The 15,191-nt window shown below is 31.1% G+C and overlaps 1 protein-coding gene across 3 annotated transcripts; it reads left to right on the top strand.

The window, feature by feature from the left end:
- Positions 1–708: 708 nt before the first annotated feature.
- LOC143410135 (pancreatic alpha-amylase-like) lies at positions 709–7,969 on the top strand. Of its 3 annotated transcripts, none has more exons than XM_076870840.1 (10): positions 709–876; positions 1,232–1,378; positions 2,202–2,399; positions 2,896–3,126; positions 3,875–4,008; positions 4,726–4,848; positions 4,945–5,044; positions 5,995–6,113; positions 6,213–6,338; positions 7,780–7,969. In XM_076870840.1, the coding sequence occupies exons 1-10, from the start codon at positions 709–711 to the stop codon at positions 7,967–7,969; spliced, it is 1,536 nt and encodes a 511-aa protein (XP_076726955.1). The 3 variants fall into 3 exon arrangements, with proteins under 3 accessions (XP_076726955.1, XP_076726956.1, XP_076726958.1); XM_076870841.1 differs by having other exon boundaries at positions 2,896–2,964; XM_076870843.1 differs by lacking the exon at positions 2,896–3,126.
- Positions 7,970–15,191: the final 7,222 nt, after the last annotated feature.

Raw genomic sequence — 15,191 nt, forward strand, 5'->3', positions numbered from 1 at the left:
GAAAGGATGAATAATATTTTCCAAAATATACTATTAATTAAGGAGGAAAAGTATGTGCATTCTTTTATTTAGTGTTTTATTAGACATAAAAAATATTTGGCTATGGGGATAAAATCATAACCACCACAAATTCTTCTATTCCATCACAAATCCTACTATTCTAGCACAAAATCTACTCTCTAGCCATGTTATTAAGCACTTGAATTGATGGGAATATAGAAGTGTAAATAAATAAAAATTGGTGTGTGGGAAGGAGGACAAGAAAATTAATGTCATGTTTCTTTTTGGTAATTGAAATATTACAAATATTGAAAATAAATAGTTCAAACAACATTTTGAGTATAAGTTGAGTTGTGTCTAATTGTAACTTTCTATTAGTGAAGGACATCAGAAATAAGATCTACTTATAGCTAAATAATACATGAATGAGGTCTGTTTTTTGTATGTCACATGCCAGATATTTGAAAAGACTTATATTCCTTTAATAAGAACAACATTAAGTTCTAAAAGGTCATTTAAGATCATTTTCTTGGGAGAGTTTTATGAATGTTCTTCACCTGTTGATTTAACATTATTATTAATAATCTTTTTCACATTCAGTGTTTTTACTCTAAATATTTATTCATCTTAACATTTACTTTGTCAAATGTGTTCTTTTACAGGAATATATATAGTTGCTAGAAAGAACAGTGGCAGCTTCAGAGCAAAATGAAGTTCTTTGTGCTGCTTTCAGCCCTTGGGCTCTGTTGGGCTCAGTATTCCCCAAACACTCAACAGGGAAGGACTTCTATGGTCCACTTGTTTGAGTGGCGCTGGGTTGATATTGCTCAGGAATGTGAGCGATACTTAGCTCCCAATGGATTTGGAGGAGTTCAGGTAAAGATTTTTCACATCATAAATTGCAACATTTACTTGAGTTTATGATAAATGATATAGTAAAATGGCAATCCATTTCTGTGAATCTGAGATAATATTGTACTTCACATATAAGTCCTCTGAAATAGTTTTCTGAGAAAGAAAAAAATTTAGTATTGGTGGCAACTTTGTTTTGTTTCAGAATAACAACAGGACATCTTTAATGGGATGTTAATGTTTTAGAGTGGTTATCAAGTACTGTACCTGCATGTACAAAGATTCAGCAATAAGTTTAGGTTATTAATTTGTTTTAGAGGTTTTAATGATATAAAAATACGCTATAATTTGATACTTATTAAGTTTGCTATGTTTGTAGATCTCACCACCTAATGAAAATATTGTTGTTAACAACCCTTCAAGACCTTGGTGGGAAAGATACCAACCAATTAGTTATAAAATATGCACAATATCTGGAAATGAAGATGAGTTCAGAGACATGGTGACTAGGTGTAACAATGTTGGTGTAAGTGAATTTAAGTTTCCTTTAAAAATATTATATGGGAAGATAATTTCTTCTTTTTCTCTCTCTCTTGAGCAGTTAAGTTTTGGGGACTTGATTTTTTAAAATTTAACTTTATACTTGAGCAATAACTCAAAATGAACTATTGCTATATGTTCAACCTTTATAAATACTCATATATGTGCCATTTATCTACTAAATAAAAGACCATTTAAAGTTTAAAGAATAATTCACTTGTAAAGCAAGGCATCAACTTTAACCCTTATAACTAAATACATTTCTTATTAAGTATTAGAAATTCCAATTACAATAATTGCTGTAATTTTTATGTGATTTATCTATAAGTAAATTCCTGAGTACTCTTCTCCATCATTTTTATTTAATAATAAATAGTCATTTTCACTTTATGGTGAGGAGAGTAATGATAGGCAATATCTATCTTCCTTTCTTCGGATTGTAAGCAGAGAGTAAAGGCTAATTGTTTCTTTTTCCTTGTGATCCACTGAAATTTCAAAAATTAATATTTTTTTCTGTCTCAACTGATTCTTACCTCCTCAAAAATGACTTTCTTAATAATTATCATAGTTTCTGCTTTTCTCAATTCATCATTTTTGTAAATATATGACCAGACAACTAGAATGGATATCACTCTTCATTTCACATTAGTTTCCTTTCATGCTTCATTTTTTAGTCTTATTGGAAAATGATGTTAGACAATAGTAAAGAAATATTTTAGATTTTAATGAATACTCTGTAAAGTTCAATCAATAATGTGTCAGATTTTTACTTAAAAAAAAAAAACTGAAGTAAACCCTTTGCTTTTCAGGTCCGAATTTATGTGGATGCTGTAATTAATCATATGTGTAATGAAGGGGGAGGTGCAGGAACAAGCAGTACTTGTGGAAGCTACTTCAATGCTGGAAATAGGGAGTTTCCAGCAATCCCATACTCTGCTGGGGATTTTAATGATGGTAAATGTAAAACCTCAAGTGGCGGCATTGAGAACTATAATGATGCTTATCAGGTAATTTTCTTTTGAAAATAATGATCTAAATAAAGAACTACCTATGCCTTTAATTATGCACATGTAACTTACTTAAACACTGATTTTAAACACTAGTTTAGATTCCTAGGTAAAATAAGTAACCATGACTGCATAAAAATAAAAAAAACTCAATAATCCAAAGGATTCTGCAGTCATGATACTAGGTATAGAACTCAGTGATATAATAATTGCTTGGCATGTGTAAGGCACTGGGTTCACTCCTCAATCCCAGAAGGATAAATAAATAAATAAATTCTTCCAGTCAACTAAAAAGCTCACCTACTCATTCTCTACTTTCTCCATTTTTATGCTAGAAAATATTTCAAAGTGCATCCACAGAATAATGCCAATATTCCCAATGCCCAATTTAAAAATGAATTTTGGAAATATATGTTGATGAATAAATGAATGGATCAAATGGATTCTCAGGTGAAAGATGATATTTTAAAAAAACACAAAATTTTTACCTCAACAGGTCAGAGATTGTCGTCTGGTTGGTCTTCTTGATCTTGCCCTGGAGAAAGATTATGTGCGCACCCAAATTGCCAATTATATGAACCATCTCATTGATATTGGTGTAGCAGGGTTCAGACTGGATGCTTCTAAGCATATGTGGCCTGGAGACATAAAGGCAATTTTGGATAAACTGCATAATCTAAACACAAACTGGTTCCCTGGAGGAAGCAGGCCTTTCATTTTCCAGGAGGTACATTCATCTATATATGTGCATAAAAACTATATCATTTCATTCACTAGAAAATAAATGGCTGATTTAATTCAATAAGAAATTTCTGTAGGTTAATGACTGAGTCATTAATATGCTGTAGTATTCTTAAAATTTTTATTCAGAAATAACACATTTAATTCTATCAAAGTATGTTATTTGGAACTACAGGAAATTTATTTAGGCTACAAATCCCTGATATTTATTACATTCCAGAGACCATTATACAAGACCAAAAATAAAATAGTTGTTGTCCTAGCCATTCTGAGTTTGGGTCTTCACTATACCACTATTGGCTGAATAAGTTTTTAGTCAAATTAATTTTCACTTCTGTGAAAAAATATTTTTTATGTAAAGAAAAGAACTAATGATAAAGTTTATGTTTTTGTTCTCTTTGGAAAATTAATTAGTAATTAATGAATTAGTAATTATCAAGCTTGATAAATACAGATAAGGTAGTTAGTTCTATGATAGTGTGAGCTATTGTTTTTATAATTTATGTGCAACACTAAATGAGATCAAGATTTTCACAGGTTACCTTGTCAAGAGATTTCTTTCAATATTGTGACATATATTTTATCATAACAAAATAAGAATCTCAGTGTGATGAAAGCAGTTTTAAGCATTTCAAATAACAAATGTTTTAAAGCTATTTTTATACTAACTTTTTCATTAAATACTTTAAAACTTTTGTACATTAAAATGATATTTTGCACTATATTTCTACCAGGTGATTGATCTGGGTGGTGAGGCAATTAAAAGTAGTGAGTACTTTGGAAATGGCCGTGTGACAGAATTCAAGTATGGTGCAAAACTGGGCACAGTCATTCGCAGGTGGAATGGAGAGAAGATGGCTTACTTAAAGTAAATATAATTTGTCATTTATAGTATTTTACAGATCTATTAGACATATTACTCCTGTATGGGTTATCGTCTTAGAACCTTCTTAGATAATCAAGAAGTAGATTATTAATAAATGTTATTCTTCCTCAAACCACAATTAATCATCTTTCTAATTTAGAATATCAGTCTCCAGGAAGTATTTTGGAAACCAAAACATCTCCTAAATATTTTCATCTATCTATTATTTGAGTATACTGGATTTGAGTAATGTTTCCTTATAATCTATTAAAGCAAGTTATTTTTAAGAGATTGCTACCATTTATAAAGTACCTACAATTTGGCCATAACTATGGAATAAGTATGCATTTTATCAACTCTTTAATTTGAAACATTAAGGTGTTCATTCTAAAGGAATAAAGTGTTGAAGCCTCATTTTAACCAAGTTTGCCTTTCTGTACAATATGGTGTGAATATTAACCTTCATAAATCCACATAGAATGCATATACTGAAACCTTTAAAAGAAACTTTTCTATCACAAAAATCTTACATATGAATGGATACTAGGAATCCTACATATATCCAAACACACAATGAATTTATAAATTTGTTAATCTACAAAAACACTAAATTCAATTAATTATAGAATAATTAATTGGAGAGTTTATCTAAGGATGCTATATAAAAAGAGATGCAGATTTATTCTTGTAAAAGAATGAAAATATTTATTTTTTTAATAGGAACTGGGGAGAAGGTTGGGGTTTCATGCCCTCAGAGAGAGCTCTAGTCTTTGTGGATAACCATGACAACCAACGAGGACATGGAGCTGGAGGATCATCCATTCTTACATTCTGGGATGCAAGGTAGGAGAAAAACCTCTCTACATATCTTTAACTCACCTTTTAATGAGAGTAATAATATTCTATTCTTCTATTGTAATATATTTTTATAACTTTCAGGCTGTATAAAATGGCAGTTGGATTTATGCTTGCTCATCCTTATGGATTTACACGAGTAATGTCAAGCTACCATTGGCCAAGATATTTTGTGAATGGAAAAGTAAGTTTTGAATTTGTTAAAAATATCTTATTCTCAAGAAAAAGTAGTTAATTTTGTTTTAATTTCTCATGAGGTTATTGCATTCAATATTTATTCATCAAGTATTTATTTAAATGGAAACATAATGCTGATCTCTGATTTTCATAATGGAAAGGATATTAAATACATAAAATTTATGTTCTCTTTTTTCAAAGAGTATGAAAACTGTTCAGTAATAAGACAGATATCCACATACTAAGAAAAGAAACTTATGAAAAACAACAAGTTACAGGGTATAAAATATATGCTTATCATAAGTACCGAATTTCATAGAGTTGATATGAAGATTACACATGCTAAAACTTATCAAGAACTTAAATCAGTTCCTGCTTTTATTATAAGAAATACATACTGTGAAGATATTTTTTTAAAAAAGTTTTATGGACTGCAAAGAAATGGTTCAGCTGAGCTGAAGTTGAATGAGGAAAATATTTTAAAAGATGAATGAAATGATATACATTACAGAATTAAAAATTTACAGACCACTTCAGGATAAGTAAGAATAAGAAAAATATCAGGGGTATGGTAAAAACATTAATCCAAATATCAATTTCAAAACTGAATTGAGAAGTAAATTATGTAGATGTTTTAAACGTTAAGTGAGGGTTTTCTTTTTAAACTGAAGATTTCAGAAGTAGCATCATTACAGAGATTTCATATCTAAAATCCTATAATTCAGACAGATACCTAGAGAACCAGAGTTTACAGAGATGATAAAAATTCAGTAAAGGTCTATAAAAATACTATACATGGTGTATTCTAAATAAAGACACTGCAGAGACAAGTAGCAGGACCAATTAATTGAGTTTAGTATAATGAAGGAAGTGAAAGATAGATGTGTGTGTGTGTGTGTGTGTGTTTGTGTGTGTGTTTATGTGTTTGTGTTAAAAATCTGTTTTGTTTAAATTAAGGATGTTAATGATTGGGTTGGACCACCAAATAATAATGGAGTGACTAAAGAAGTAACTATTAATCCAGACACTACTTGTGGCAATGACTGGGTCTGTGAGCATCGATGGCGCCAAATAAGGTAAGAGTAATACATATCCTCTAACACTTTCTTTAACATTTTACTTTAAAATGTTTGAGTTTAAGGATATCAACATTTTGTATGATCCTGTGCTTTTAGAAACATGGTTATTTTCCGAAATGTGGTTGATGGCCAGCCTTTTCAAAACTGGTGGGATAATGGTAGCAACCAAGTGGCTTTTGGAAGAGGAAACAAAGGATTCATTGTCTTTAATAATGATGACTGGTAAGTGAAAATCAATTTTAAATAATTTTTACACTGTTATGTTCTAGTTTTATTCTATTCCTGTTCATTTACTTTTTTTATATCTTAAAAATCCTTTAAGTCAGGGAATCAAAAAAAATAAGAAATCAGAAAAGTAAAGAAAAAAAATAATGATGGCATTTATTTTCCCCCTATTTTTATAAGGGTTTTTGTTTGAATTAGTGCTTTCTTATGCATCCATGCAATATTGTGTACTAAATATTATGCATATTATGCTAATATTACATGAGCCACTAAATATACCAACAGTTAATATAAGGATGGCAAAATCTCTAAAATAATGCGGCTTTTAGTCTTAGTAATTGATTATCTTTTTTTTTAAGATTATTTTTTAGGTGTAGATGGACACAACACAATGCCTTTCTATTTTTATGTGGTGCTGAGGATTGAACCCAGGTCCCTCCTGTGCTAGGCGTGCGGTCTGCCGCTGAGCCACAATCCCAACTCTATTGAATATCTTTATGTAGCTCTGTATATCAACTACTCCTCTATCTGCTCCTTTGGTATATATTCTTCACTTTTTAGCTCTCAGGGACAAGTACTATTTTTTTAACTGTATGTGTGAGAAATATATCTTATGGCCAATGACTTTCCTCAGTAGTTTTTTAGTTTTACTTCTAAAGCTTCTCATTGCTGGCCTTTCTTTAGTGATACTGATAGCCTATTTTGTAGTCTAATGAGTCTTTCATATGGAGAACTACAGCCAGAAGAACTCTGCCAGCTGTGGAATGTCTCAGTCCCAGCCCAACTTCTGCTCATGTTTATCCCAGGTTAGCTTAAAGTTATATTTTATTGGCCAAAAATAAATAAGTAAGTAATGTGTCTTTTTTTTTTCCCAAAAGAGCCTATGGCTAGTTCTTTAATATCTGTGTTTTCCAGATAGAAGAACTGAAATAAATTTATACAAGATAGTTTTCTATTCCAAGATATATAGTTCTTCATAAAAGTGCTAAAATATTTTTACTTCTATTTCTAATTACTTTTGGTCTCTGGAAAAAATATTTTTTGAATAAAAATTCCAATTTTAATTCTTTAAAGCAATCAGTATTTTTATAAATTCACAAAAAGACAAGTAGAAAATATTTATATTTACCACAGGCAGTACTTTTATCTAAGGGCAGCAATTCCTGTAGATCTTCACTGCTATTCTTCAACCTTTATGGTCTGGTAATAGTCACCACTGACTAGGAATGGGTAGGTGTTCTGTATGATTACATTGTACTGAGAGTGCTGTTCACATCCACTGGAAAGGTCTCTGTGTTTCCATTTTCTTCTTATTGAGACCTTGACTGCTTAAAATTTTAATGGCATAAAACTAAGCCGTTATCTACTTTGGAGAGAATCTGAATTATTATATTTGACAGTAATGAATTTAAGTTAAATATCAAATTTTGTTTTATAGGTCATTGTCAACAACTTTGCACACTGGTCTTCCTGGTGGCACATATTGTGATGTCATTTCTGGAGATAAAATTAATGGAGATTGCACAGGAATTAAAGTCTATGTTTCCAGTGATGGCAAGGCTCAGTTTTCTATTAGTAACTCTGCTGAAGACCCATTCATTGCAATTCATGCTGATTCAAAGTTGTAAAATTTAAATTAAATGAATATACACAGCATTATCAAGTGTCTTTTTTATTGTAAATACATTTGTTTCCATAATCCTTTAAATTTTATTATAAGATGTATGTCATCAACTTGAAAAGGTCAAGTATTTAAAAATAGCATTACTCAGATGTATAATTATAAGAAAAACAACAGGTGAGGTGTTATTGTTTTAGAAGACACACTTTAACCTTCCTGTCAATGGAATTTCTAAGAACTCAGGAAGGCATTTTGACAAATATATTTTTTTTGTCATTGACACCATTTGTCCACTATGTATCTCTTATTTCTGAGATATAGTCTGAAAGTCTGTCTGTAATTTTCTCACAGAGTCTTTCTGCCAATTAGAAAGAGCTGGTTTAATTGTGATTCACATACTGAGATAGCTCAATTGGATGGTTTTCACAATACTGAAGTGCTTTTATAATTTACAGTTAAAAATAGAAGAGACTGGGGCTGTGTGGCTCAGTGATAGAAAACTTACCTAGTATGTGTGAGGCACTGGGTTCATTTCTCAGCATCACATATAAATAAATGAATAAACTAAAGGTCCATCAACATCTAAAAAATAGTTTAAAAAATAGAAGGGAATTCAATTACCTACTGTATAATTTTTAATATTATTGAGCCCACAAGAATATTCTACTCCTTTCCCTATAGTCTTGTCTCTGATTGTCTTTTTTTAATTGTTTTTTTAGCTGTAGTTGGACACAATGCCTTTTTATTTTACTTATATATTTTCATGTGATGCTGAGGATCAAACCCATCACCTGGCACATACTAGGCGAGCTGTGTACCACTGAGCCACAACCCTGCCTGCCTTTCATTTTCTTTCAGTGGTTTTGACTTGCTGTCACTTGGCTTTTCATTCTTGCTCAAACCTCTAACATGGATGTTGAGTTAAGGCTTTCATGTCAATATATTCTCCAGATTTTCTTTATAATCCTACTTTAGTCCTTCTTCCAACCACATGGTCCTCCACCATACAACCAAGGTGATTTTCAAATTGGAAAACCATAACCATCACCATTACAATGTTTCCAAATCTCATTGATGGATTCTTACCTTCCATAGGATAAAAGGCCAAAAGTATAACTAGACTATTAAGCCCGCATTTGAAGCCTTGCCTCAAAATATTTCTTCTTTTTAGCTTCTGTTTATTTAGCAAAGCTAACCTTTTAGTTATTTGAACTTAACAAACCTCACTTAGCTTCTTAAGTTCAATACAAAAAACATTCTAGGTCGGGGCCAATGGCGCACGCCTGTAATTCCAGTGGTATGGGAGGCACAGGCAGGGGGATCAGGAGTTCAAAGCCAGGCTTAGCAAAAGCGAGGTGCTAAGCAACTCATTGAGACCCTGTCACTAAATAAAATACAAAATAGGTCTGGGATGTGGCTCAGTGGCCAAGTGCTCCTGGGTTCAAGCCCAGTACCCAACCCCTTGCAAAAAAAATTATTCTCCTTCTACTTGGATATTCTTTACCTCTTCTCCCAATAAACTTCTATTCATCATTCAAATCTTGGTTCAATGGCTGACCTATGGATTAGGTCAGATCCCCTGATTTCTTTCATGACTACCCATATCATCCTTCTTATTACTCATTAGTACATTGGAAAATGTCTCTTTTGCTCTTTATTGAATCCTTAATCTCAGTATAGCATCCAGAACATATTATGTATGAATTCAATAAGTGTTTGTAAAATGAATTGATATAAAGTTTTTCTTAGTACCTCTCTTTTGTTGAGGCTGGCTTTGAACTTGTGATCCTCTTACTTCAGCCTCCTGAGTTACTGGGATTATAGGCATGTGCCACCAGGTCCAGCTCAATTTTTCTTTTTAAGAAACTAAAAATGGAAGACTAAATTAAATCCCCAGAGCAAGTAGAAGGGAAAAAATAAAACAAAACTTGAGTCACTGAACTTAAACATGAAAGAGTAAGGGAAAATAAATTGTGTAAACAACAGCTAATTCCAGTAAAAGATTAGAGAAATTGAAAAAGTTATTGCTAGACTACCAAGAAAAGATGAATGACAAATGTCAAGAGTAGAAGGTTATCATTGATGAAAGCTATAATTAAATCCCCAAATTCTAAGAAGGTACTAATGGAATATTTTGAACAATTTATCTCCACAAATTTGATGAAAAGAACAATTTCATGAAGGTCACAAACTCCTTCCTATTTAAAAAGCAGGTTACCTGAATCCTATGTATGTTTAAGATATTTACTTTGTAGATAAGTTTTCACATAAAGAAAACTCAATACTTTTCCCACATTGTTTCACTGGTGAATTCTGCCAAACAATAAAGGAAGAAAGTACACTATGAATCCAGCATATAGACCATTCAAGAAAACTACAAATTACTACTTTTCATGAATATGGAAAATTTTATTTTGTCAAGTGGGATTTATCTTGGGAAATGTTGACTATTTAAGCCTTTGAAAATCATTGTTAAAAAATGGGCAATTAATTTGAACAGGCACTTCGCCCAAGATTTACAAATGGCAAATAATTATGTGAAAAGTTACTCAACATCATTTGACTATAAACAAATATAAAATATAGCTACAATAACACCAACACACTTAGAATAGCCTGAAAAATTCTAATAATAGCAAGAATTATCAAGAATGTAGTACAACTATAACTACATATCTTGTAGTCATGCAAAATGGATAGCTACATAGCAAAACACTTTGGGGCAGTTTCTTATAAAGTTAAACATTTAAACGTGACTCAATTAGAGAAGTATCCAAGAAAAGCTGCTCACACAAAAATGTATATGTGAGTGCAGTGCTTTTATTCATCCTTCACAATGGAAACCCAGGTATTTTTCAACTATTGTAGTACATCTATCTGTATAAAGTACTGATGACTGCTATGTGAAACAACACAACTTTATCTTAAATACATCATGTTAGGTATAAGAAGCCAGACTCAAAAAAGTTACATAGTGTGACAACATTGTCAAGCGATTTTGTAAAGGTAACTTGTATGACAGAGAAAATAACTGGTTGCCAGAAGTCAGATGTGATTGAGTAATTTGACTGAATACAGAGGATCATGAGAATTTGATGCCATAATAGAAATATTCAGATTGTGGTTATTGCTATGCACTATGCACTATGTCTAAAACTTGTGGATCTGTATACATTGCACAAAGAATTTCACTGTATACAAAAAACACTGCATTTATTTATTTTATTTTTTTTAATTTTAATATTTATTTTTTAGTTATTGGCAGACACAACATCTTTTGTTTTTTTGTATGTGGTGCTGAGGATCGAACCCGGGACGCACGCATGCCAGGCTAGCACGCTACCGCTTGAGCCACATCCCCCAGCCCTCAAAAAACACTGCATTTAATGAAAAGAAAGCCCACCCCCTTATCACTATCCACTTGAAATAAGTAGGATAGAACTTCTGTTGATAAAATTAAGCTCTGATCTACTTTGGTTATCTTTGGCATGAAATGTGCTATTATTTAACATTAAACGTGCTATTTTCTCCTTTAAAATTATGAAGGAATTTATTTTTTTAAGTGAATGAGCTCAAGGATTTTTTAATTTAATTTATGGTAAGTTTCAAATGTAAACAATGTTTTTAACTTTGCTAAAGGAGATGGTTATTCATTGATTTTTATTTCTATAAACCCACCAACCAATATTTAAGGTATTTAATAGTGTATTACTATATCTTTGTATAGAAAGGAACATTTTACTATCTCTGGAGGCAAAATTGTAATTTAAAAACTAATTCTTGACCTCAATAAGTTATCTCACCTTTCTGACTTTTGGCTTTCACATTTATAATTTGGGTATAATTAAACCAACCCAGCAGTATTGTTTAGGAGGCAAATACATGCCCACAGATATAAAAAGTATCTGTTACTACTCCAGACACATATGAGGTGACTTCTTTATTAAAATGTATGTATTTGTGTTTGTGACATAATTTACAAAGTACCTTCATACGTAAAATTTTCATGCCATTCTTAAGAGAGATGAGAAGCCATACATCCTCCTTTAGATTCAGCAAACATAAAGTTTGTCTAATACTAAGGAAAGGATTTAACAAAGAATCAAATTTCTTACTGTTGATCCAGTGCCTCAAAAAAGATAAGGCTTTTGAGAGGACTTTGTGCCAACCTAAGCTTTGTAAGGGTTTAATCACCTTTGGCCTTGCCTTCCTAAATTATCCTATCCTGAAACAGAACTGACAAGTCTTACCTCAGACAGAGGTGTTTTACTTTTAAGAGAGATGAGTAGTTAAGTGATAAGAAAAATATAGAAGTAATCTTTATGAGCTTTATAATCCCTGCCCCCAAAATATAATTGGTAAATATAATCACAGTATAAGTGGGGCAAGACTTAATTGAAGCAGTGACATTAAGCTTCTTTAAGTTACTATGAATATTGTAGTATTGCTTATTAAATATTGGTGATTACTAGAATAATCAGAATTAGACATATTTCCTTTTGTTTTTAAGCAAATCTCTTAACATTGTAATATTTTAAATTTTGTATGTTTAAGACTAATTCATTAAGAGTCATGGAATAAGTTAGATTTTAATACAAAAAATATAAAGCATACAGAAATGTATTAAAAACATCATGGTATATGTAACAGCAAGATTTAGATTTATCTTGACGACATGGATTTGTCAAGTTTTTTTAAATGTACAGGAACACTTTGACAATGTAGTGTGAATTGATTAACATTTCTCTAAAACCCCTAACACTAGACAAGATAAATACTGTGTAATCAGATGTTAGACATTTTTACTTTTTGCTTTTAAATCTCTTTATGGAAGACAGATTTTAATTATTTTTATATTGACTATTAAGGAATTATGGCATTTAGATAAGATTTAATCCCCCACTCAATGAAAATTGAATAAAGGCAATAAATTAAGAAATATGTATCAATACAAAGCTTCCATAACATATAAGAGCAGGTACAGTTTGGATCTCTTATCTAGAATTGCTCTCCAGATTAACCTGCACCCCTTCTGCCACATATGGTAAAACTGTTTTGATGTGGAGACTATAAACTTAGGGTGATAAGGCCCATATCTGTAGCAGATACTTTAGGATACAAAGCTCTCTTTCAAAAACGAATAAAAAATTAAGACTCTCTTTTGTAAACGAGATAAGAAAGTTCATCACAACTAGTTCTGCTCTTCAAGAAATATTGTCAAGAGTCTGATAAGTTGAAATGAAGAACAACAAATAACAATGCAAATCTCACAAAAATGTAAAGGCCCTGGTAAAGGTACATGTACAGAACAAAACAAAAGCCCCTGATATTATAATGTAAGTGAACAAATCACTTATAAATCTTGTATAACATCCTTTAAAATATTAAACATGGTATAATCCAAATAGTGTTTTATATACAAATGAAATTAATTTTTATCAGTTTAAAGTAGATTGTTATATCTTTACTTATTTTTATTTTGTATTTGTAGTACTGGGAATATAACCCAGGTTATATAGTACTAGGAATATAACCCAGGTCTCATGATACCCCAAGCCCTAGATCATTATAATTGCAATGGTAACCATTGTAATATGCAAACTGGCAAATAAGAAAAGAAATAAATCATGCCACTGTCAAAAAATCAGTGAAACACAAAGGAAAAACATCAGAGAGAAAAAGAGGAACAAAAATCCTATAAGACAAAAAAAAAATCAGTAATTTGTTGAAATGAAAATGGGTTGCATGCACCAGCAAAAATACTTAGGCTGAATGGATAAGAAATAAGATACAATGATATGTTGCCTATTAGCAACTAATGTTTCATCTAAAGTCAAAATGAAAAGGTATAAAAAGATATTTCAGTTATATTAGAACCTGTAGCAAGGCTGACCATACTTATACAAAATATATTTTAAGACAAAAATTGTAACAAGACAGAGAACATTGTATGATGATGAAATAATCAGTTTAAACAGAAGGTAAATGGTTAAATATGCACCTAATATCAGAGCAACTAAAGGTATTTAGCAGACATTGATAGTACTCATGGTAAATACAAGAAAAAAAAATATCAGGAGACTTCAATATTCCATTTTTCAGCAACGGATTGAAAAACAGTATCAATGAGGAAACAGAACTTAAACAACACACTAGAAAAATCAGATCTACCAGGCCTATATAAAATAGTTCACCCAACAATAGAGCATACATTCTTTTCAAGCAACAATGGTATACTCTCCCAGATAGCCACATTGATCATGAAATCAATCTTGAAAAATTTAGGAAGATTTAAAATATGCAAAGAACCTTTTCTGACCCCATAATGGAATATAATAAAAAATCATATTGGAAGAGAAACTGGAAACTCCACAAATATGTGGAAATTAGTGATGCATTCTTAAACAACCAATGAGTCAGAGGAAATGAACAGGAAAATTATAAAATATTTGGAAACAAAAGCAAAGGCACACCATAACAACTTATGAGATGCAGCAAAAGCAGTTCTGAGAGAAGAGTTCTTAGTGGTAAACACCTGCATCAAAAAAGAAGAAAGATAGCAAATTAAGAACCTAAATTTATATCTCAAAGAACTAAAAGAAGAACAAACTAAATACAAAGTCAGCAGAAAAAGAAAATAATATGAGTATGAATAAATAGAAGCAATAGAAAAATCAATGAAATCAATAATTTTCTTAAAGATCAACAAAGCTGACAAATACTTAGCTAGACTAACAAAAAAGAAGTTTTGAATGTCTAACTTAGAAATTACAGAGGAGACCTTACAACTGATGTTATAGGAATAAAAGGACTCATAACATTATTTTTAGAATTGTATGCTGACAAATTGGCTGACCTAGAAGAAACGTAGAAATTCCTACAAAAGTATAATCTACCAAGAAGAAATCAAGAAGAAATAAAAATCTAAACACACTCATAACAAGTGAGGTTATTGATGCAATAACAAATACCTCCCCACAAAGCAAAGCTCAGGATCACAGCCTTCATAGCAGATTGGTACTCAACATTTAAAAAGGGATTAACATCATTTTTTTTCTCCAATTCTTCCAAAGAAAGAAACAGGAAGAGAAATATCCAAACTCATTATGTAAGGTCAAAATTACCCTAATTCCAAAATACATACCACAACAAAATTATAGAACAATATATCTGGTGAATGTTGATATTTAAATCTTTAACAAAATAATAGCAAACTAAATTCAAAAGCA

This window comes from Callospermophilus lateralis, chromosome 11 (genome assembly GCF_048772815.1).
Source record: "Callospermophilus lateralis isolate mCalLat2 chromosome 11, mCalLat2.hap1, whole genome shotgun sequence".
Taxonomy (NCBI): domain Eukaryota; kingdom Metazoa; phylum Chordata; class Mammalia; order Rodentia; family Sciuridae; genus Callospermophilus; species Callospermophilus lateralis.